The sequence below is a fragment of the Danio rerio genome, chromosome 17 (assembly GCF_049306965.1).
Source record: "Danio rerio strain Tuebingen ecotype United States chromosome 17, GRCz12tu, whole genome shotgun sequence".
Classification (NCBI taxonomy): domain Eukaryota; kingdom Metazoa; phylum Chordata; class Actinopteri; order Cypriniformes; family Danionidae; genus Danio; species Danio rerio.
The window spans coordinates 39,454,474-39,480,903 of NC_133192.1; the positions used below are offsets into that span (position 1 = coordinate 39,454,474).

Below are 26,430 nucleotides of genomic sequence, written 5' to 3' on the forward strand. Positions count from 1 at the left end.
GTGTTTGTTGTGAATTATTTATCTATGCACATTATTATTATTGTTATTTTATTCATGTTCCCTCTACATTTTTAATCAAAAACATGGACTTGCTCTCTCAGAAAACTCTCTTCTCTTCACTGATGATGTGTGCATTGACACACACACACACACACACACACACACACACACACACACACACACACACACACACACACACACCAAATTCTTTAACGTGAAATTGCTGCAATTACCAAATGGTACGGATTCAATGATGGACAAATTGAGTTAAACCTCACATTTTTTTCTAGTTCGAGAAGCTGTTTTACCAAAATATTTTGAATGAATGTTGAAAGAGCATTGCAATTTGCAATTAACAAATTGTCAGTGGCTGTTCACGTTCACCATACTACAGAAGTAGAAGCATTTCTGTCCAATGTACATCTGATTCGCACCCGAGTGGATTTGTTTACAGTTTCTGGTTCACTTTCAAAAAGGGCAGCGTAAAATCTAACTGCACTCAAACTATATATAATAAATCAATATTGTTTTTGGTTTAGATCAAAGCAGGTGAATTAACAGACATTCTTGGTGTGAATACACTCTTAAATTTCAGGTTAAATTTCCCTGTAATTCAAGCTATGAAAGGGATAAAAAATGTTTGTATTAAGGCTGCACGATATTTTGAAAAATCTGACATTGCGTTTGTTTTGCTGTGATGTATATTTTGATATAAGTACAATTTCTTGGCTTTAATAGCTCTATTTGTTAAAAAACAGAAATCATTAATTTAGATTGGTTGAAGGTGTGAATCATGTATAAAAAATGTAAAGAATATTAAAAATAGAGCGAATGAAAGAGGTAAAAAACAGTTCTTTATGGTTTTCCGGAAAGTCAAACAGTATTCAGATACAGAAATTGAATAATGTAATGTAAAATAACACTAAAATAACTAAAATAAGACAAAAGTAACTAAAATAACACAAAAAACATAGTCTTCATTGTATTAATAAATCAGTATAATTTGTCTTCATTTAAGTTACAATTGTGTAATGTTATTGTGTAAATTAATGCTTTACACTCTTTGAAATGCCTTTGACTCATGCAAATGATAAAGTTTCTCTCTGTTATGGTTATATGTTGCAATGACTCCATGAATCTCATGTATTCTCAATTGTTGATTGACTATAATCCCAACTTAACATTGCATATTCTGTGACTATTGCACTATTATTACATTCACAGTAGACATGGGTCAAATAAGATTCTAACGGCATGATAACCTTGTATAAAAATATCACATCATTGTGATTACTGCTCTAAAATAAATTATTTTTAAATGTCTGGGTAAAAAAACAACAAAATATTTTTCTCTTTGAAAACAATATATTTTATTTTTTGAAAGATTGAAAATATTTTGGCACAGTTAACATGTCAGGCTAAACGATGAAAATTAATTACTGACTTCTTTCTTCATCAGTTTCAAAAACAAATTTCTTTACAATTTAAAATGGCATATTTTTATATCTTTTTTTTTGCTGAAGATACTGTTGTCCTAAAATAAAACGTTAAAAAAATCTTACACATACCTTAGGAACAGTATTAAAGAAAACTTTGGCGGTTTTCAAACCTTGTCTTTTCTAAACCATGGTATACCTTGAAAACGGTTATCGTCCCATGCCTAGGTCACTTACATTAAAATATCAATGTTGAAACGATATATTGTTCAGCCCTTCTTTCCATGTGTTTAATTACTTAGGAGTTATATTGGAAAATTCATCACTCAGTCAAGAGAACTGTTTTTCTAAACATCAACACAAGTGTCAACAAGCATTATTGCCTATTGCTATTATTTAATGTTGGCTTTTAGACTCAATTGATTTTCTAATAGAGTAAGTCAATGTAAGTTCAATTATCTGTTCTTGAAGACAGTCACTTGATGTTTTCCAAATGAATTAGCACTTTTGAATGAATTATATGAATACATTATTCAGTGAATCACTCATTAAAACATCACTATCTTCCATTTACTCATACATTAGTGTCACCACAGCATCTGCTCATGATATGGCCCAGTCCAGGATTATGGAGACCTCGGGATAAGGAGTATAATAGTATAAAAGATAAGTGTAGATGCCGTTCAAATCCTAAAATTTGTTTTTTAATGAAAGTTATGACAAGCAAATTAAGACTTGCTTCTCTACAATAAAGCTCGATTATGACTAATAACTATGGAAACATGCCTGACTTGACTATTCAGTCAGCGCTGGCTTAAAATGCTAATGTTATGCAGTTCAGTTTTAGATTTCACCTATTGTTTTTCAGTGAAAACACTTCTTAAAAATCTTCTAAATAAAGCTGAAGCAGAGCAAAACTGGTGTTTTGTTTTTCAATTATGAATTTCAGTTGGTTTTCAAAGTTCAATTATCTATTCATGAAGACTCTGTTGAAGGTTTGATTCCAAATGAATCAGCTCCTTTGAACTAATTAAATGAATTAAGGATTCAGTGAATCACTTATTAAAACACAACTTCCTGCCACTTAATCATAAATTAGTGTCATGTTTATTTATCCCCAATGGCGAACATACCTACGTAAAAACACACTCAGCCATATGCTGTAAGAAAGAATAACAAAAACAAAACAAAACAAAAAAACACATTATTTAAAAATACATTGCCTTTAGGGAAAAATGGGAAAGCTGAAGTCTGATTTGAAAGCGTCATGTTTCCTTTAGTAAATGTGATCTGTGGGTGTTGGTTTGCCAGGAGAGGAGGATGATCGGGAGCTGGAGAAACTGGAGGAGAAGGTGTGGGATCCCAGCAACCCCCTCACCGAGAAACAGATCGACCAGTTCCTCGTCGTGGCTCGGTAAAACTCTGCAGCAATGAAACAAATTTGCTCTATTTCTCTCTCTCTATACCAGTCTGTTGTGAATAGAACATTTGCGTTGAAAAGATCTAACTCTCAAATTCTGAAATAAATATATATATTATTGTTTTGTTCCCACTCCATGCTCTGTTATTTCAAACTGCATTTTTCTTGCTCTGTTTCACTCACTCATTCTGTTTCAAATCTTTCTGCAGGTCTGTGGGCACGTTTGCGCGGGCTCTAGACTGCAGCAGTTCAGTTCGGCAGCCCAGTCTGCACATGAGCGCTGCAGCAGCCTCCAGAGATATCACACTGGTACAGCACATCGCACACACTCACTCACACACACCACTGCTGGAACACTTCACACTTTAGTGAAGCTCAGCAGGTTCAGACTAATTAATGGCAGACTTCTACATATATATATATATATATACACACAACATTTTTGTATCATTTGTGCAATTTTGAATCTGGTTGTAAATGCTTATGTCATCGTTTTTTTTTCTTCATTCATTTTGTATAGTAAGTTATTTAACATTACAGCGTATTTTTGTGACTTTTTTAAAATTACAAGCACAAGAGGATAGCTAACTGAATATTCCAATAGTCTTCAAAAGTAAAAAAACAACAACTTTTTATTATATGAATTGCATATTTTATGAATTTATCCATTTTTTGAATTTCATTTTAAATAGAAGTGCTAAGTGCATTTGAGGTAAAAATGTGAACATGAACAAACAGATGAACATTCATTACCCATTACAAAAACACCTCAGATAATTACATATGTGCTTAATATCAGTTTTTGCTTATGTTTTGTTTTCTCATGTTAATAGTTAAATCTGCTGCATGTACTTTGTTAAAAAAAAAAAAAAAAAAACAGACAAGCCAAACAGACGTTCTGACACATTTAGTCATTGAAAATAGCAATGTGCTGAAATGTCTGCTTGCCATGTACCTGCGGCAAAAGCATTTCTCCTTTTTATTATTTTGAACATGATAACTTATCTCAGTTGGTCATATATGAGGTATATTAAATGACTCATTCTAAAATGTCAAATAAAGATAAGCTAATATAAAGAATTATCCCATAATTCATATAGATTACATACAGTCAAAATTAAAATGCAATTGCATATTATTCGTGCTTGTATTATATACAGTCAAGCCCGAAGTCCAGGGATATGATTAATCTCTGGTTTGAATATCTATTTGTTGATATATATATATATATATATATATATATATATTTTTTTTAATTAGCTTTATTAGTAGTAGTTATATAGTTTATTATAGTGTATTATTAAAATGTTATTTGATAAACCTTTGAAAAAACCTGTTCCAAAATCAGAGGTTGTTTATCAATTTTAAATGCTTTATTTAAATCATCTATTCACATTAATCAAACTCATCAGCATGAAGCACATCAGTTTTGTGCACTCTAAAAAAATACTTAAATAGATAGTTAACACACAATTTTAAATTCACTCACTATTCACATGCTCTTGTGACAAACCCAGATTATTTTCTTCTTATGTTGAACACAAAAGAAGTTGTTTTGTTGGAAACCAGTAACTATTGACACATAGAAGGAAAAAAAACAAATACTATAGAAGTCAATGGTTACACGTTGCCCAGATTTTTCTAAATGTCTAGCAACAAACAACCAAACAGTCAAACAGCTTTGTGACAAGTGAAGGATAAGTAAATGACTTTAACTTTGGCTGAACTATTCCTTTACAAATTGTAGGTTTTGCAGTCGTCCTGAAAACATTTTCATTAGATACAAACAACTTTAAATGAATAGTTTTCAAATTTTTACCTTTGTTTTAAATGTGTAATGTAACATGATTGTCTTTGTACCAAGTTAATTTAATTCCTTAAAATAATGGGTAACACTTTAGGTCTTAATTCATGGTATTAACAAAACATAAACTAACATTTACTAGCTTAATAAGCTACTAATTAATGGTTTATTAATCATTAGTTAAGTAGAAGTTGGCTTTAGGTATTGGGGTAGGATTAGGGATGCAGAATAAGATCATATTTATATAACTACTGATTAAGGCTGCACAATATTGGAATAAACTGATATTGCATTATTTTATTTTTCTGGAATAACTAATACAGTCTCAAAAGATGGATTGGATTGCTCTATTTTTTTCTGTGCAGTCATAACAGCATTCAGGTACAGAAATTGAATAATCACAATTTAAGAATAACATTTTTCTTACTTTGTCTCTTTTCTTGTCCAAATATATAAAATGTCTTGTAAATCTAGTAGAAATATAGTTTTGTTTTCGCTTTTAGTAGAAAAGATATCAGCCAATGGAGTGATTAAAGTAATCTTATTTTCGCTTCATAGGGTAGATATTTGAACTAGAAACAAGACAAATTTTTTAGTAAAAATACTTTTCCCCCCATAAATTGTATAAATAATTAAATACAATACATTTTTATTACACCTCCAAACATCCATCATACTTCTGTGTGCTAAAACTCTCCGTAACTCTACAAATCAGATGTGTTCTGTTGCTCCTGCTCAACTATAATTCAGACTCAACATTGCAGATCTTGTGATGCGACTATTGCAGATGTGCACATTGCGATATCAATGCTGAAACGATATATGGTGCAGCCCTACTACTAATGAATAATTAACATCTTAATAATTGGCTAGTAATAAGCCAGTAGACTTTAATGTGACCTGATCTTAAGTGTTGCCAAGTAATGCTTTACCAAAGACTTTTTAAAATCCCTATGGCAAAAACTAATAGGGAAAATACCCCATAATAAAAACAGGGTCCCCACGCTTCTTGAAAGGGCTTGAATTTCAGACGTGAATTATGACCTGGGAAGTACTTAAAAACAATTGTAGGTTCTTGTAAGGGCTTGAATTGATGGTTTATGGTGTTGTTTCAACTATTGTACTGCGAGAAATTCCTCATTTAACAATCCTAAATTTACAAAACATTTGAACAATAGTTCACAAACCACATTTGATTATTACCAGTATTTAATTCAAGGAACTACAGCTTTAAAAAGTCCCTAAAAAACCTTGAATCTGCTGTTCATGAAAGAGTGGGAATCCTATATAAAGTGAGCAGACACTAATACACTTTGTTGCAAACATGTTTTCCAATAGTCCTATCCCCTAAACTAAACCCGTGATTCCACTAGGACGATCAAACAGGCTCCAAGATTTGGGTGGCAAATTGTGATTAGAATTTCGAGTGCACAGCGATCACGATCTTCTCACATAATCACGATTAGATCAAATAATCCCTGCTAGGGCATTATGTAATAATTGCAACAGGCCTATTGCCAGCTTCAATGCTCAGTCTCTGCCTATGGGGCTGTACAAGAAGAAGCAGGGTGTTCACTCTCTAGCCACCCTGACTGTGTACAAAACATGAAGGAAAGGCGCCAGAGGGCAAGATCCCTACACATAAACACACACACACACACACACACACAGCCCACACAATTCCTCTTCAACCAGTGTTGTGTTGTTTTCAGGGTTGAGCAGTTGAGATTTGCAACACTCCTCTAAAACAATGGAGTGTCTGCTGATGTGTCTTGGATTTGGGCCATCATTTATTGCTGCTGCTTCATTTTCAGTTTCACGCCATGGACACGTTGCATAAGAACGGCTACGATATGACGCGGGCCATCGCAGCGCTGGTACCTCAGGGCGGACCTGTGCTCTGCCGGGACGAAATGGAGGAATGGAGTGCATCCGAAGCTAACCTATTTGAAGAAGCGCTGGAGAAATACGGCAAAGACTTCACTGATATTCAGCAGGACTTTGTGAGTTCAAATGGCATGCTTTTTTTTTTGAACGGCATATGCTAAGGTAATTGTGGCAGTGATGACTGATAAACTGCCTTTGTTCAGGGGACGGGCGAGTGTGCCAAGTTTATGTTTAACTCTGCCACCTGGTGGTCGATGGGGGTTTGTGCAGCGCTGAGTGTTTTGGTTTTGGGGAGAGTCTGTCAGAAATGTGTACTTAGAGAAACAGGGAGGAGCCAGTCGTGGAAAATGGGCACACCCGAAAGAAGGCAAGCAGCTTATTGAGGGACACAAAGGATTGGGAATTGAAGCTCGGTTTCTGTTTGACATCATGGCCAGATTTGCGTATGAAAGCGCTGATTATTTAAAGGGGTAGTTCACTCAAAAATTAAAATGATCTCAGGGTTTAATTGGCTTTGTGAGACCACTGCATTTGCTACAGTTGGAACAAAACTGCTGTTATTTAAAAAAAAAAAAAAATATATATATATATATATATATATATATATATATATTTCGAGAAAAAAAGAAAACTTAAGGTGGTTTATTTACATGAACAAACAGTAAATAATGCGTTTACAGGGCATATGCAGGAATCCTAAAGGTAATTTCAATACCCTTTTAAGACTTTTTAAAAACCTTATCTAAATATTTTAAGATCTCATCACCTCTGCAAGTTTTAATCAGTATCAAACCTTTATTATTAAGCAGTTGTAGTTAAATAAATCAATGGAGCACAACCAGGCAACAGAACTCAGATTAGCTCGCAAAAAACAAAGCTTGAAAGAGTAAATTATGCGCTTGTTTATAGCGACAGACTTCAGCCACTGTTTAAACTCGTCTTTCTTCAACCAGGAGTGCACAAACTTGCATTATCCCATTTTACCATCTGTTCTGCTCTATGGTTTCGCTACATGTGGAGAGCGTCAGGTCACCTTCCCGTTTTTGTCACGAATTACGTGACTTCACCCGGTCGGAGGAGCTTGGCCAGATGTGCCCCAGCCCGAACCAATTGCATGGATCGAGCACGGCGTTGTTAATATTAGGAGAAAAATAAAAATATTTATGCTTTTTTTGGAGTCAAACACTTTGGACAATGCTTGAACAAAATTTTTAAAACTCGTAAAACGTGTTTAAAACTTTAATACATTTTTAAAGGCCTTCATTTTCTCATAATTGATTTATCAATATTTTCAGCTGCACCTCAAGAAGCACTACTGAATCTGTCAGTGATTTTGAACAAGTCTAACTAGTCAAACAGACTTGTTTACTGAACCTTTTTTCAAGTTCAACTCATTTGACTCTGTAATCTAGTCAAAGTGGTTTTGAGTTAAAGGGCTGTTCCAAGTATTCCCTTCATTTTCAGAGCACATATTTTATTGAATTTGTTTGTAGATCTATCAGAAGCAATGCAAATAAAAATGTGTGTGTATTGAAATGCATTGATTGCATTGAATGATTGTGTAAAACAATGTAACTGTTATAAAGTAGACTTCTCGGAAGCTCAAATTGAATTTTTGTTCAAGTGTATTGAACTCTGTTCAAGGCAAATACATGGAGCTCATTAAATATAGAAAACATGGAAGCTCAACTGTATTAATATGATTAAACGACAACAAAAGTCTCACAACTCATGCAAGCACATCTGATATCTTGGGTTTATTTGATGTTTTTGAATGTATATTGATCAGTGTTTGCATTGTATTTAACGCTTTAACTGCCCCACCAAGAAAAATAATGTTTGGATTTCTTTACTCCAAATGTCGCTAGTTAAAACACTCAATGCATTTTTCTTCAACACATCCCATAATTTTTAAAAATTACAGCCTCTGCCGAATGATATGTCAGTATATGATAACAGTACAAAACTTAATACATATACTATGAAAAATCTAAAAACAGTAAGTGTAACACTAATTTATTTGAAAAAGTATTTAAAATAAAACATTTTTGAACACTAAATCACCTTTTTTTTTAAGTGTGGCAAAAATATTTCAGATTTTCATTTAAAATGCTTCCTTGTGTATATATATATATATATATATATATATATATATATATATATATATATATATATATATATATATATATATATATAATTTTTTTTTTTTTTTAACAATAGAACCAAAATCAAGTGTAGTAGTGCAACAGGGTTATGCTTGTTTGATTTAGTTTTCAATTTTTTATATATTTTTTGTAAACTATTTAAAATATTTTATATTTAAAATGGCTATTATTTAAATGACTTTAACAGTCATTATTTAAAACAGTAAAACCATGGTCAACCGTTTGGTAGAAGGGCAGTCAAAAGATTAATACATTTCTCTGTTTTTTTGGTTTATTTTTGTCCTTTTTGCCTTTATTAAGTGGATAGGACAGTACTTAAAAGCGAAGTAGGAGAGTGAGAGGGGGTAGGGACAGGAAATGTCCTCGAGCCGGGATTCGAACTTGGGACGCCCTGAAGTGCTACTGCACCATACTGTATGTCAGCACGCTAACCACTAGACCAGGGGTGGCCAATCCTGTTTCTGGTGAGCCACCTTCCTGCAGATTTTAGTTGCTACCCATATTAACCACAGCTGAACCAATTAATTAGGGCCTGAACACCATGTGATAATTACAGGCAGGTGTGTTTGATATGGGTGGCTACTGAAATCTGCAGGAAGGTGGCTCTCCAGGAACAGGGTTGGCCAACCCTGCACTAGGCTATTGCACCATCATAAATCTCCTTTTTTATATATTCATATAGATTTATTCTTGTTAAAGCATATTTAAGAATCAAAAGAGTTTAATTGAGTGACATATTACTCTCAGATTTCTTTAAAATATCTTCAGTTAGATTTGAAACACGATCAAAAGTCACAATAGACACAAGGATGAGTAATTTGATGACAATTTTCTATTTTCAGTGAGCAAAACCTTTTTGAATTGATTGTTAAATGTGGAAAAATGACATTTTGTTTATTATTTTAATCTATTAATAAAAATATGGTCTGTATAAATGCTTTTATTCTTTTATCCCAGCTTCCGTGGAAGTCTCTGACCAGCATCATTGAATATTACTACATGTGGAAGACCACAGACAGATACGTTCAGCAGGTAAACCAACACGTCTGTCTCAAGTCTCTGCGTACAGGAAGAAAACCTAGATCACTTTCACACTGTAACATACTGTTTCCTGCTCCATACAGAAACGATTAAAAGCAGCTGAAGCGGAGAGCAAGTTAAAGCAGGTTTACATCCCAAATTAGTAAGTACTTGAGTGAGTCGTGCTTGAACTCTTGAGTTTTGCATTTCACCATACGCTTCAAATGACTGCACTTTGACCAGAGGAAATCCAGTAACGCTTGTGGCTTTTTTTTTCTGCAGCAACAAGCCCAATCCTAACCAGCTGAGTGTGAACAGTGTTAAGCCTGGGCTGGTGAATGGAGCGGGGGCTCTTCCGGGAGCTCCAGGACAGCCGGTCGGATTGGGGCGAGCTTGCGAGAGCTGCTACAGTGAGTGTATGAACTCTTTCACATGTATAATATGTTAAAGCATGTCTATGGCAGTGATATTGCCTTTTCTGCAGAGTTTACCTTCAACATTGATCAAACTTGCGCTTGATTCGGATCATAAATATGTACACTAGATATCACATACGGACCCTGAGCATGCATCAATATCGCCGCCACATTTGTACAGTGCTCCCGGCACAAATTCATTCAACTGCTCTAGTCAAGACTAAAGCCAATGTGAAGATGTTGGACTTAAGCACTGCGTATGATTTTGTTTTACGATTTTAAGAATGAATGTCAACAAGTAGCGTTATTGATGATAATACAGTCACTTACTCCATTGACCATAAGGCAAAGTAGCACCAACTCTCACTCAATACCAGGCTTATGGTAGTTTTGTTGAATAAAATCAGCAAACAATGTAAATGAAATATGAAAGATGCTGTGGTGCTAGAAACTTGTATTATTGTCGGCTAAGTGAACGAGTCATTCATAAAGGGCATTCGTTCACAAACGAATCACTCCTTCTGTAAGAATTAGAAGTGAAAGCAGGAGAGAGAGTGTGTTCAGCGTTTCCATGGAGTCTTAATAAAAAGTCTTAAAATGTCTTAAATTTCAAAACTTATATTTTATGCCTTAAAAAGTCTTAAATTCTCTGACATATTGTAAGTCTTTGTAAATTGTTGTAAGTCTTAAATTATTTTAAACCAGTCTTAATTCTGCTTTGCCCAAGTAAAGCTACTCAATTTGGACTGATTTCCATTCAATGAGCGACAATACATCTCAAAAAAACCTTATTTATATTTAAGTTTTTTTTATTGCAAAGAGCACAATTACTGCACAGTAGCGGTTAGCTTAAAATTTTACAGCAAATTCCCCAAATTAAATTCCCTAATCAGTGGAAAAAAACTAAAAACAATTACATGATTCCTCATGATAATACTGGTTTATTAGGAAAATTTTAACCCTGTATAAGTCTAAAATGTCATTTTTTTTGTGGTCCTAAAAGGTTCTTAAAAAGTCTTAAATTTAAATTGATGAAACCTGTAGACACCCTGGTGTTTCAGGACACTTTTAGATTAGATCAAATTTAACAGGGAGGGTGGATAATACATTTCCATGCACACATATACACTCTTTGTCGGCAGTGCCCATGCGGTCACTTATCCATCGATGTAAAAAAAGATGTAAAACTATAGTTTTCGTGATTTAAAAAACTCCTGGTCATAGATAGATGTATAAATGTGTATATATCTTTTCTATAATCTTTGGGACATACTACTTCCTCATTAACAGACTGTTATGAGTTTTATTACATCCCTTGTCAATCATCTTGACACATCCACATTTCTTTCATGGGTCAGTGCCAACTGACCCAGCTGGGGCTCGAACCAGTGACCTTCTTGCACCATTGTGTTGCCCATACTACGATTTGAGACGCACTAATTCTATTTTGAATACTATTTAGAAGGCATAGTATGCAAATTGGGACGCAGCATGTTTCCATAGACCTATTTTTGTCATTCTTAAACTTTTCACATTTTTGGATGGAGGCATAGTTAATAATTAATAGACTACATGGATTCTAAATCTCTGTCACTTTAGTAATTAAAGTGTACATTAATACACAAGATGTGGCTTATCTGATGCAAGTTACCATGAAAAGTGACCATATGGTGTGTTTCAGTGGCCAAAAAGGATTTACAAAACAACCTATTTGTTGATTTAATCTCAGTTAGAAACTAAGAGATGTGGATTCGGATGGCATTTAAATCACCACATGTCCTTGGTGTCACAAAAAAAAACTAGGTATTCGGCTGGGATTTTCATGTGGGTTGTGAGAGATACAGACGTACTAGATTTGGACAGCTATGAAGTCACCAACTACCTCCTCGTGAGTGGTGAAAATGCTTTTTGTCCCCCTTGAGAAACAGTTACCCTCCGGATAGGACTGTCAATAGTAATCTTAGAGGCTTAATATGTGCTTTAGTTAATGTGGAAAAAGTTGAATGTGTGTTTAAATATATTCTGCGCTATCTTTATCATTTTATCATATTTATAATTTATTGAGAGTAACAACAGATGACTTGCCTCAGATTTTGTCAATAAAAGCAATAAGCACATTCACTCTGTTCGAACCAACAAGTGTGTTCAATAATGAAGGTGGTTTCTGTCACTTCATGTGTATTTTTAAAAACCATCAACCACTTTGCTTATGAAATAATAAGTAGCAAAGGGTGGTCACACACTAGACAAAGCACAGCACCACAGTTTTGGGAAACATTGCCCAATTGGTGTATGGTGTATTTCACGCAGGTGAGTGGGCTTGACAAACCACCTGTTCATGACACACTCTTTTTCTCTCCATATGCACCAGACACCTTACAGTATGAGCAACCCTTACTTGAAGACATTGTGTAATTCTGAGTGTGCTCCACACAGGTGAGTGGGCTTCACAAACCACCTGCAGGACACATTCTCCTTTCGTATGCTCAGACAAAAAAAAGAGAAGAAAAAATTAATAAAAAAACTAATAAACTTGTTAAAATGTTAATATACTGCTACTCTCTGATGATTTTTAAGGGCTTCTTTTATTTTTCTTGTCACTTTAGATAAATGCATCTACACTGGATAAAAGCTTTCATTTAAAAATGAAAAAAAAAAAATAATAATAATACTTGGGTAATGGTTCACATCTAAACTTGACCCAATGAAAAATAAATAATTTGCCTTAAACATTATTCTCTTTCTCTATCACAACACTTTTATTTAACCTGGTACAAAGCATTTTTGTCTTGTTAAAGAAAATCAATTAATTAAAATTCTCTTTTTGTTCTAAAAAATAAGATATAGCTTTAATCAAAACAACAATTGCCATAAAATGTTCATTCTTCCAATAAAAAAAAATAGGGTAATGGTTTCACATCTAAATTTGTTCACTTTAGCCAATAAAAAATAAATCATTTGCCAATGTTTTTTAAAGACTGTTAGGCCAGTGGGCCGAAGGTAAATATAGTTGCCATTGGTAATTTCCTAATTTATTGAATAATATTTGAAAAAATAACTAGAAAGCGTTGCGTTTTATAAACTAATATAGCTTAATTCTTTAACATTTAATAATGAACCTATTACAGTATATACAAAAACAATCTCATTTACAACAGAATGGAGTTACACTAGTTTTTGTCTTGATTTGCTCACCAGTGTCTTCTGTATGGCTCTCTATCTGTCGAGTGACATCATTTACATAAAAAAATAAATAAATCTGCTTCATTTACAGCTTTTAATTGGAACTTTAATTTCAGTTAGCTTTTTTGTAGCTCAGCAATAAAACGAACAAAATAGATTACGTTCAATCAGAAATGACGATCATTTTTTAAAAGCATTCACCCCAATCCTCTCCATTCTTCTCAGATGGAATGGTGGGCCAAATCAAAGGTTACAATGGGCCAACTTTGGCCCGCAGGCCCTTATTTGGGCATCTCTGCATTACACACTACCCTCATTGATGGTGATGGTCAATATTTTAGAAATAAATGAAATATTGGGCTTAAAAAACAGAAGCCAACTCAAACATGAACACACAACGTTTATAATAAAACAACCGATATATTTTAAATAATATAACATGAACTAACTCTAAACCATTTCCCATTATGCACCTGGCTATAGTGCTGTGGGACACGTCGTTACTGTGTGAGTAACCTTCAAATTTTACATTGGTCAAAATATTTCTTAGTTGAGCTCATAATCAAGTATAAGTGTTTTGAACTTAACATTTATTAGTTATAAAAATAAAACAAATAATATTAAGCTGAAATAAAAGATACAGTTTTGGTAACACTTTAATTTGATGGTCCATTTGAGTTTTAGTAGACTGTCTGCTTAATATCTGTTAATACTGCTTTTTCAACAGACATTTAACTGACTAAGAAACTTTGTCAACTTACACTAACCCCAACCTAACAGTCTGCTTATAATCTAATGAGAATTAGTTGGCATGTAGATGCAATGTAACTTAAATTCAACAAACGGACCATCAAAATAAAGTCTGACCAAATATTTAAGTACTTCTTGAAAAAAAAGTTCAGTGTACTTAATGAATAAACATGCATAAATGCATACTGTATGTACACTAAAAAAAGTTGACAAAAAGACAACAAATATCTTAATGTTACCTTTTTTTTAGAAAACTAGTCAGTTTTCAACTTAAAACCCACAAAGTTTAACTTAAGATTTTTAGTCAGTTTAATTGATTTAGGTTGAGATGACTAGAAAAGTTCATTTGATTCAACTAAAAAAAATAAAGGCAGCAAGATTTGTTTTCGAAGTGGACAGTTTAAAGACTTGGTCCTCTATTTTGACGATCCATGCGCAAAGTCCAAAGCGCAGGGCGCAAAAGCATTGAGGACGTGTCAAAATCCACTTTTGCTATTTTAAGGATGGAAAAATTCTCTGCGGTGCATGGTCTAACAGAGTTGAACTTATTCTCTTAATGAGTTATGGGTGTGTTTTGAGAATAAACCAATTAGAGTGTCTTCTCCCATTTCCTTTAAGATTCAGTTGCGTTGCACCATGACGAGAAAACAGTTAAACAGCTCTTCTGCCATGTGAGAATGAGAGAATGAGCCTCCTCATTCTTTACCTTCGCTAAGAAAACATGTTGCACGCACAGACATCCATTAGCCTATTCATAATTAATTTAGTTTGTTAAGCTCAAAGATTTGTTTCAACACTACTTCTAAATTTGGTTCTAATTTCCAGCAAAGAAATAAATGACCAATAATAACGAAGTGTGGTCAATAAACGAGTTATATCCTAATACACATGCTATGCCCCATATGGTCTAAAACCTTTTTTAGACTAGAACGCCTATGGTCGCACATAAGAGCGCAAACGCAATTGCTATTTAAACAGCGTGGGGCAAAACGTTGAAGCTGAAACTAGCAAACAACAATTGCGCCGCTTTTGGTCCATTGTGCGACCCTTATGTTTTCAGTTACAGGCCATCTTAAAAATTAACCTAAGCACTGATTGTTTCGGTTAATTTAAAATTAAGACTAAGTTTATGTTTTTTAGTTCTGTTTACTTTAAATAGATAGTTCACCCAAAAGTGAATAGTTACTTATTACTTATTTACTCATTCTCAAGTGGTTTAGTTTTTGGTTGCTCTATACACAATTCACAATTCTGCCCTGGCCTATGTCAGTGAACTTATTAGGCCTTATTCAGCTTGTAGACCATTAAGATCCCATGACCAGTTTCTTCTGTCTGTCCCTCGGTCTCGCTGCAAATCAAAAGGTGATCGAGCTTTCTGTGTTGCGACCCCAAGGCTCTGGAACAGTCTCCTTCTAAACATCAGGATTTCTCCTTCATTGGATGCTTTTAAATCTAAATTAAAGACTTATTTTTACTTTCTTGCCTTTGAGTGACGCATGCATGTTATTTTTTATTTTTATTTTAGTATTACTTTTGAACATATACATTCCCTTGTATTTTTAATAACAGTTTTTTTTTGTTTTATTGTCTAGTTGATTTTGTTGTAGAACACTTTGGATCAACTACGGTTGTGTAAAATTGTGCTCTATAAATAAAGTTTGCCTTGCCTTTCCTACCTTTAATGTTTGCTCAGGTAAAGGTTCACACTACAGCGAGTAGAGCAGAGAGTGATGTAGGAAGGATCTTAATTTGTGTTATTGTTTTTTTTTTTATATTTAGCCACCAGCTCGTATCAGTGGTACTCGTGGGGTCCTCCCAACATGCAGTGCCGACTCTGTGCCTCCTGCTGGACCTACTGGAAAAAGTACGGAGGTCTGAAGATGCCAACCAGACTAGATGGAGAGCGGCCCGGACCCAACCGCAACAACATGGTGGGTGAAAAGTGGATGTTCTCCAAAAAAAATAAAAAACAAGCTGCAGTTCTTGACATGAAATCCTCTTCTTCTCTCTCTGCCCCCAAGTCTGTTTTATTCAGTCTGTTTTCTCTTTTGCTGTGCAATTCTGTTTTATTACACCTCTTTGTGACTGTTAAATGAACGCCCTGAAAGAGCGAATGAGCCAAACTGTCTTTCATCTATGTTTAAAGTGGAGTTCGTTCCTTTAAGATATGCAGTATTTAGATTCTTCTGTCAGCAAGAGCTTGACTTTCATATCTCTGTCTGTGTTCAGAGTCCTCACGGTTTGCCCGTGAGACACAGCGGAAGCCCCAAGTTTGCCGTTAAGACCAGGCAGGCTTTCTACCTGCACACGTCTCAGATGACGAAAGCCGCTCGACGCGTCTGCCAGGACCTGCTGAGATCCAAATACTTGGCCAGACACCCGTACACACCTGTCAACACCATCGCTATCAAAGCTGAGTGTGAGTAGGCACATATTTGAAGATTCAGTTCATTAGATGCAGTTGCTTATTGTGGAAATTATGTGTGAAGTATGAGCTGATGTAAACTGTGTAAAACTAATTATAAAGTACTACTAAAATCTAATTGTTAAGATATATAATATATATATATTAAGGGTGTCACGATCTTCCAAATCCTCGATTCGATTACATTTTTGATTCTAAAGGCACGATTCGATTTTCGATTATGAATCATTAATTAATTAATGACCAATTAATTATTTGTAGCCTACCGTTTAAACTACCTGACCTGCATGGTCTTTGTTTTACCCATAAACAAATCATACAGTAAATGAATAAAGGCAAGATACACACATAATTACCACCTGTCAATCACTTTTTCTGCGGGACTCGTGAAAAGGCAGTGATCTGTGTCGTTATAGTGGCGTCGGTAAAAAAGACGCACAACTAACAGGAACCAGCCAACAGTATCTGAGGTGTGCGCTAAAATGACAAGTGAGTAAAAGATTGAAGCAGTCTACTAATCCTCTGACTGCCTGAACCCGCTGTCTCGGAGCCCATGGCTGTGTGTGTGCGTCTGTGTCTGTGTGTGTGTGTCAGAGGTAGAGAGGAAGGAGGGCTGCTCAGAAATGCTACACGCCATTGTGGATCTCAAATCGTTGTCGTTCTAAAATGCCATTTAAAAACAAAGACAGTGTAAACAGGGCCTGAGTGTGTACTTTTCGTGAGCGAATTTGCAATGGGGGCGGGCGGAGGATCGCGATGCCGGTGTTGTCTATATATATATATATATATAGATTTTAGGAGGTCATAATTGTATTACATTTAGCAATTTGAACTTTATAATTAAAAAAAATATATTTTTATTATTGTTTTGATACATTTTCTGTGAAAATCCCTGTGTTTTTCTATAATTGCTAGCAACATTTAAGGAATTTAAAAGTTTGCTTGAATTAGATTTAATATAAAAATTAGATTTTTATATTCTTTATATTAATTGTCCTGTTTTATTAATATAATTTCATAAAGCTCATGAATGTTTTTTAAATATTAGAATTATTGGAAAAATTAAAAATATATTATTTACTCTTTTGTTTACATTCATTTAATGTAATGTAATGTATTTAAAAACTAAGTTTTATTTGTTGTAATGAGTTTAAGAAGTATTACATTTCATTAAAAATATGAAAAATAAAAGCATATTTGACAGCCTTCATTTCGTTGGGGGAAATCATCTGCTTGTTATTTTTTAATGCCTCTTATAATAAATATTTTAATCAGTAAATGTTATACAATTTGGACTTAAAATATCAAAAGGTGATAAGGTGATTTATTATTTTTTTTTAATCACTGGAAATAAATACTATTTGACAACCTCAATTTTGCAATAGAAATAGAATTATCTGATATTTTGTCCTCAGTAATTGTTAATTTTACAAATTATTTAAAAAGATAATTGATTATTAAATATTTTATTCTAAATTTGATTAATGTTTTTTATTGTTATTAGCATATTACACACTAATATTTATGGCCTTTCTGTATTAAATTTTTTTTTTGTCATAGGGCTACATGTTATTGGAAAAATCTGCCATTGCAATATTTAGTTTTTCGGCAGTATACAGTGTGTGTATGTGTGTGTGTGTACACACACACACACACACACACACATATATGTATTTATATTCATTCATTCATTCATTTTCTTGTCGGCTTAGTCCCTTTATTTATCTGGGGTCGCCACAGCGGAATGAATATATATATATTGCTATATGAATACAGTTTCACCAGATGGCTTAAATAGCTCAGGTTATAAATTAACTGCGATGTGACAATTGAGAGAACACACATTGTGATATCGATGCCCTAATTTGTCATAATAGGTGCGTTCAGGTCTTTCTGTGTAAACAAATGAAGCATTTTTAACACTTTACTGAATGAACAAAAATGCTTCTTTGACACTGTACTGATTTACCATATTAATTTGAGCCTAGTCCGAATACATGGTGTTTATTTTTCTCATTTACATATTCCAGGTGCTGTGCGGTTGCCAGATATGTCCAAAAAACCTGCATCTCTAAAGCAGACAGTAAGGAAGCCTTTAGAGTCTGTGGTTAGATATCTCGGTAAGCGAAGCTCTCTTTAAACACTCAATTAGATCTTCATCAACGATCCCTTTTTAATAATATCTTCTCAAAACCTTTTCCAGAGGCGCACCCTCTCCCGCCCAAAGCAGACCCTCCACGAGGAGTCACCATTTCCACAGGCAGCCTGACGCCCATTAAATCCACACCCATCCTCAACAACGGCTCGCCGACCATCCTGGGCAAGCGCAACTACGAGCAGCACAACGGCTTGGATGGTGAGCGATCGGGTTGTGTGTGTGTGTGTGTGTGTGTGTTTGCTGCCCACATTCTTCCTATTCTACTTGCAATGCTTCATTCACTCATCTTAAAATCTCCCATTAGAATCTCCACCAACCCCCATGCGATAAGATGCACACACACACACACACGCACACACACATTAGGTTTCAGTGAATTATGGGGACTTTATGCAGACTCTAAACCTACCCGTTACAGATCACCCATTTGCATTTCTCTCTTTCAGATTAGCATCATTTTGAATGTTTTTTTTTTCTTCATAATGTCAAAAATCTCATGTTTTTCCATCTTTGTGGTGACATTCGTAACCTGCAGTGTAGCATAAACAAGTGCACACTGATACGCGTGCACATACTCTGGCACACACACACTACTTTAATCTCTGAATGGCTTTCAGGGTTGTCATGGTAACGGATCAGCAGTGACTCACATGGATCATTAGTCCTGCGGGAGATCAGACCCCAAAAACACAGGCTACGTTTACACTGGTGTGTTATCTTTTGAGTTTTAAAACACTCCTCCATACTGGCATTCCAACTACTGTGCATTTCAGTGAAAATAATCTCAATTTATATTGCACAACTTTTATTTAGATCAGAATAAGATCAGAAAATATATGTAGGCTAACTGTATATGTATCGTTTGAATAAAAAACGATTTTTAGTTTTTGTTATAAACAGTAGGCAACAAGTATTACACAGAAAATCATGTAAATTTGACCTGTATTCAGAAGAAAACAAGATTAATATCTGAAAAGTAGGTTTAGGTTAAAATGTTGTAGTGTTTGTTGTAAAGAATGTAGATCTAAAATATTAGCTGCCATAGAATGCATTTAAACTATAGCCCCTTTCACACATACAGACCTTGGAAAGGTTGTATGTGTGAACAGGTCCTTTTTGAAAATACCGGTAAATTCGTTCTGGCTATTTTCCGGAAAGAGAAGTTGTAACATTACCGGCAATTTGCTGGAATGCTGCGCTGTGTGAATGCAGAAGGAAGATTGCCGTAATAAGCGCGTGCACGTCTAGAACGTGCTGACGTGAGACGTCTGCTTTAGCCAATCACAACAGTTAGACGCATTTACGTCTGCGCGGTTTGTGAGAATAAAAGCCTTTGAATATTTTTCCAGACACATTTAGCTGCTAGAAGGTAGTCAGATAACGTTTTTATGTTCTTCTTAATGCCAACTGTGTAAATAATCATCGATGAGATGCTTATGATAAGCCGTTGTTTGTTTACCTTCAAGCTTTGCGTGTGCCTGTGAAACAGCCTGTGAGCGCCTGCACACGCACATATTATGAACATCTCGACATGCGAAAGTTGTTCACAATATTGATCATCCACAGAGTTTGTAATTTAGTCAAATGTTTACAAATACAAGCGCGGCCGTTTAAAGCTCATTTGTGGTGAATGATGTCAGAATTTACCGGTATTTTGGAATGGATGTGTGAATGCTCTTTTCCGGAAAATTTTCGTAACGTCCTCGCCTGTGTGAACAGCGCTTTTTTGAATATACCGGTAAAGTCGTTCCGGAAATTTTCCAGATATTTACCGGTATCACTGTGTGAAAGGGGCTACTTTGTTAAATTAGAATATGCTAAATAGAAGGTGTGTGGCTTTGGTGCTAGAATTTTCCAGAAATTATTTTATAAGCCCATTTCTGTAGGAATTGGCCCTAATATGAAATGGTTGGATTTGATTGTATACATGGATTCAAGGGTTGTAAACAGGGCTTGACTTTAACACCCGCAACCCGCCAAATGCAGGTAAATTTCAGCTGTGGCGGGATAGACAGTTACTCCCACTTGCCACTTTGGCTGGTTTAAGATTTTTAAATTGTATTTTCAAAAATAAAAGCTTAGTTCAGCAATAAGGATTGCCCAACGAGAGGCCAGCGTAAGAGATAACAATAACAACTGTGTTTGTCTGAGCAAAAGAAAGCAGGTAAATACCAACTGAGAGGATGATCACGTGCGTGTGGGGACACAGGCGATTCTGACACACTGACGAAGGCTTCAGTGTCGAGGCTGATTTTAGCTGATGTGATGCGCATAAGTATTTAATAGTTTCAAAAAGAAATGGTTTGTTGCGCGAAGCATCTGTGCCTGGAAACGTAATTGGTGTGATCAGTTCTTTATGAAATAGACTGGACAAAAAGCAACATTCGTGCACTCACAGTCCTGCTGCTTTCAATGAGCTCCAGAAGTTTTAAAGGTCTTTTTGTAAACAGCAGGTTGCTTTCGCTTTAAATTTTCATCTGATCATCCTTTAATTATTGCACACGATATGTTTTTCACCTGCTTGCTTTTGGGCTACGAATTGTTTATTTTTTTACTTTTGGTGTGGCCAGAGAAAACTTTGGTAAATCCTTATTTGTTGCAGTGCAACATAGGGGTGTAATGATTTATCGTGGTACGATTTATTGCGATGCAAAAATGTCACAATATGCATTGTGGCGTTATGACGATTTGATTATGATATGACGTCCGTTTTCTCTTATTAGTTGAGCTGTTTGCACGTGAGCTACGTTTCACCTGCTGTCGCACGTGAGTTCAGATTGCAGCAGCAGTAATGTTAGCAGACCAAGATGAGTGGAGTTGAAATAGAGGATGACCCATCCTCTCAAAATCAGACGTCTGGCAACATTTCGGTTGTATAGTCATTGCTTTAGACTTGTCCACTTTTTGACATGCATACTGGGTCAAACATAGCCTAAGTTTTAAAGTCTTCACAGTGATTCACATACTTTGCACAGCGACATGGATACCTCCTAATGGTGTTGAAAGAGTCACATACTGTATTTATAAGGTACAATTCACCATAAAATATCATTCTGCTTCAGTGAACAGAACAAACAGAATAAAGTAGTAAACAACATTCAGTTTGTGGAACAGAGTGATCGTTTAAGAGCCGCATGGGAAGTATGAACAGCCCTTAGCAGTGGAAATGAGACTGAAAACGTGCACATTATTTAAATAATCATGTTGCATTTTAGAGTTATGATTACGACGAGCATGAACTCTTTTGAGTACAGAGGTACACAAAATGCACTTTAACATGATACACTTGATAGCGCCGACATCACAACGCCGAAGAAATAGTAAGCCTGCCTAAAACTGCTGAAAAGAGCCACGACTGTCCTGTGTAATGAAAAGACGGCCACCCTGTCGCTCATCATGCCCAACATGAAGACAGCCATCCATAAAAACCTCCATAAAATCCAAAAAAACTGCTGATTACCTGGAAATGTGGATTGCACACACAAAAAACGCAAGTGACCAAGCAAAGCCTTAAGCTCTTAATGTTAAATTCAATTGAATAGAAAGCTATTTTTTTGCACCTTTACTTAAATTGTTCCTTAATTTTGTCTCTGTCATTTCAATAATAATATAAAAGAAGTTTTTTAATTGTTTTATTTTCCAGAGACAGGCCTGTTTAATTTATTTTCTTAAAGAAGGTTCAGAAACAAAAGAAATACATAAAAAATAGTTTACTTGGTAATTAAATTTTTTTAATAAAATTTGCATTTCAGTTAAATTTTATCGAACCGTAAACATTATATTGTGATACACGTGAGCTGAGTGTATCGTGAGCTGAGTGTATCGTTACACCCCTTGTGCAACACTATGAAACCACAACCCATCTGCTCATGCTCATTAAGCAAGCTCATACACAACACAAAAAGTGAAATGAATGAGTAGGCATGTGAAAATAACACAAAATATAAATCAAGTAATATTAGCATGCCAAAGTCAAATTTTTATGCATATAAAATAAATTTTCCCAACAAAAAAATTGTGGCTAGTGAAAATGGCGAGTGGCTAATAATGTAGCAAATCTACTAGCCACAGTGGCTGGTGATCAAAAAAGTTAATGTTAATCCCTGGTGTTAAATACAATTGAACTCCAGCAGCACAAGTCAGTATCTGACACACACACACACACACACACACACACACACACACACACACACACACACACACACACACACACACACACACACACACACACACACACACACACACACACACACACACACACACACACACAGTACTGTACTCTAAAATACATACATGCAAAATAATCATACTTAAGTTGTCAAAATGTAACAAATTGAGTAGAATCCTTGTTAAATGACAATTCTTTGTTTGTTGAAGTAGTTGAGATGTTTATTTTACCAAGATTTAGTGAGTGGGGTTTAGTGAGTGGGTGTTGAGTTGTGGATGAAATTTTCTTGATATAGGTGTATTTAGAGTTGTGTTTTGTGGTTCTGGCATATGAAAACACTGGCAAAAATTAATATCAACCTCCTTATAAACATGAGTTTCTGACGATTACTTGCATCATTTCACTTCAGAAAAATCAACGAGAGCCAAGCGATATGACACAATCATAGACTGTAAAAGATATGGACGTAGTATCTTTGACGTCACTCATTGGTTTCTAAACACTGCAAAAGAAGCTACCAGAAGGCACGGCCAACTGTTGTCATTTTGTTTGCACGTCATCACACCGACCGCGGGATACCAAGGGCAAAGAGGCGGAACGTGAGCGGAGCTACAGATGCATGCTGGCATTTTGCTTAGACCTGGCTCATACAGACTTTTCTTTGGGGAGAAATGCTTAATACTTCATTACCTGTGACTCGTTTGTGTTCTTAACACTTGTACTTGGTTGTATACTATATCAATAATAGTGTTTAGGCTTTTAAAAACAAACACCAAGCATTGTTTTTATGATGTTTTTCTTCAGGAGGAAAGCACAGATTACTTCCAAACACTTAAAATATAGTCTGTTTTAGTAAATGCAAGGCTATTGATGAAATCCAGGCTTAACACTGTATGACAACAATTCAGATCTTAAGCTCTTAATGATCTTAAGTAAAACAAATACATTTATAGAGATGGTATAGAAGTATATAATTTCACTCACCTGTGAAATGGAGGCAACTTGAACGGTTTGTGAGCACAATTACGTCCACAAAGCATGACATACCATCTGATAATTCCAGGAAATAATCCCAAAAAACAATTGACTGTGTAAAGAAACATTAAACAAAACAAAAATGCAATGGATATGCTGAGTTCAGTTGCTAATCGTCCGGAATCAGCTGAGGTGACGAGACAGCGAGCAGCGAGATCTAGCTGTAACTTAAGGTGACACTCCCTTAATTATGCAGACTTTCTATAATTTTATAAAAATGAAACGAATAAGTTATAAAAAAAAATTCACCCCCTTCACAGATGTCATGAAGAGTAGTCATAGCTTTATGCACCAAAGCCATCTTTTGTACTAGGAGAGGGGTGGCCAACCCTGTTCCCGGAGAGCCACCTTCCTGCAGATTTCAGTTGCTACCCATATCAAACACACCTCAACCAATTAATTAGGACCTGAACACCATGTGATAATTACAGGCAGGTGTGTTTGATATGGGTTACAACTGAAATCTGCAGGAAGGTGGCTTTTTAGGAACAGGGTTGGCCACCCCTGTACTAGGATGTAAACATGTTTTATCAGCTGTAAAAATAGTAAATTTATCATTGCTGTCAGAAATCACCTGGATTTTTTGGAGCCAGCCCCTCAAGGGGAGCCGATGAATTGCAGTTTTAGTGCAACACACACTTGTATTCAGCAGTTATCAACATATACATGTGTCTGTTGCCTCATTACAAACAAATTTCACGATGTAAATGTTAAACTAGCAAATATACACATTTAAACAGACCGCATACCTCTTTGGGGTGACTTTTAAATGAATTTATAGCTTGTATATTTTGCATTTTGTATTCTGATGCACCATGAACAGATTACAGTTCTTGGTCTTGCATGACTACTTTCTTCACAGAACTCCTTACTCTTTCTTAAAGCTTGTCCCATTTTAGGAGAATATCAGAGTCTGACATGCAGAGTAAATTTACAGTGGTCCCTCGTTAATTGCAGGAGTTACGTTGTAAAAATAGCCCCCAATATGTGAAATACGCAAACATTTTACAATTATTATAGATGTTTTAAGGCTGTAAAACCCCTCATTACACTATTTTCTCAGATAGGCATTAACATTTTCACACTGTTCTCTCTAGTTTAAACACTTGCATAACTTCTACCTTTCTTTAGCTTGTACACTATTTGCTGTAACTTCTTGTGCAATGGTTAGCATCTTCCTTTGCACTTTGGGTGCTACCATAGGTGCCTTTGACGGTGCAGAACATTTTGTCGTCATTATAGGGTTTGTAGTTGTAAAACTTGCAAACATACAGTATAGAACTTCAGAGTTGCACTGCTAGCAGTTGAAGATTTATGTCAATTTGGCAAACTGTCAAATTTCACAAAAAATAAAATAAAAAATCAGCAAGACCACAAAAAGTGAACCATGTTATGGCGAGGGACCACTGGAATACAAGATTAGATGAACTTAAAAAATACAGGGGGTAAGTATTGTTGTAATCTCACTAGGTAATGTTGTGGCCAACCATATGGTGCTGGGGATGTGCATGATAATGATCTTGTGTGTCAGAGTCTGTGTCCGGGATTTTATGCTCACCTGATTTACATGACAGTGAGGAAATAATGCTGTTCAAGGCTTATGAAATGCTATTTATATTCAGCTATTCTTGGGTATATCCAGATTTTCGTTTTATGGTACCTTTAAGCAAATAAGTGTCTAGTCAAATTGAATTAAAGCTAAACAAATGTCTCATCCAGAATAAATACAACATATTTTTTATTGTTTAGTTTAGCAACTGGTTCTTTCATAGTCAATATGGTTTTGGAAACGAGACCTTGTGGTTCATTTGTTTTCAGGTATCCTCATAAAACTCTTAAAACCATCAAAACTTGTCAGGTAGGTGAGCACAGACTGTACAACCGAGCATTGCACAATGTAACATTTGTTTGACTACTGGCTTTAATTTCAAGTTAGCAGTTCTGGGATGTGTTTTCGACATGCGAGATGCTCTGGTGATTTTGTCATAACACAGGAACAACTTAAAATACTGTAACGTTATTTGATCTTGCAGATGATAAGACATTAGAGCTGCACGATTTTGATTAAAATGAGAATTGCGATTTTTTTTTTTTTATTTATTTTTTTTTATTATTATTATTTTTATTATTATTATTATTATTTTTAATTGATTTATTTATTTTTTTGCTTAAAATAAAGATTACGATTTTCTCACGATCCTGTAGAAGTAAAATAAAGGTTTATATGAGTGGGCTATTATTATTGTTATTTCTCAAACATGGTAAAAAAAACTATATTAATATGTAGGTCTACTGTTTGATCTCATGCACAACACTTTATGTTCGCTAAAAAAGAAAAAAGCTTATCAAATGCTTGTCGTCGCCTAATCATAACTCTATAATGCCATATGATTATTTAAATATTGTGCATGCTTTCAGTTTCATTTTCACTGCTAAGAGCGTTCTACTTCCCGCGCAGCTCTCAAACAATCACTCTGTTTCACAAACTGAACGTTATTTACAAGTTTATTACCTGTTGTTCGCAGCTTATGCAGGTTCTGTTCACTAAAGGAGACTTCATTCA

At 35.1% G+C, this 26,430-nt stretch overlaps 1 protein-coding gene across 2 annotated transcripts in view; it reads left to right on the forward strand.

Annotated features, from left to right (window-relative positions):
* mta1 (metastasis associated 1) overlaps positions 1-26,430 on the forward strand; it is a 107,874-nt gene that overhangs the window by 76,257 nt on the left and 5,187 nt on the right. The window contains exons 7-16 of one of the 2 annotated variants that reach the window (XM_005158860.5): positions 2,748-2,850; positions 3,066-3,165; positions 6,475-6,663; positions 9,670-9,744; positions 9,837-9,895; positions 10,015-10,148; positions 15,861-16,012; positions 16,311-16,500; positions 18,537-18,626; positions 18,710-18,862. In XM_005158860.5, coding sequence (XP_005158917.1) covers positions 2,748-2,850; positions 3,066-3,165; positions 6,475-6,663; positions 9,670-9,744; positions 9,837-9,895; positions 10,015-10,148; positions 15,861-16,012; positions 16,311-16,500; positions 18,537-18,626; positions 18,710-18,862 — 1,245 coding nt within the window. The remainder of the gene's footprint in view (positions 1-2,747; positions 2,851-3,065; positions 3,166-6,474; positions 6,664-9,669; positions 9,745-9,836; positions 9,896-10,014; positions 10,149-15,860; positions 16,013-16,310; positions 16,501-18,536; positions 18,627-18,709; positions 18,863-26,430) is intronic. The other variant, XM_001333237.8, reaches the window with a different exon arrangement.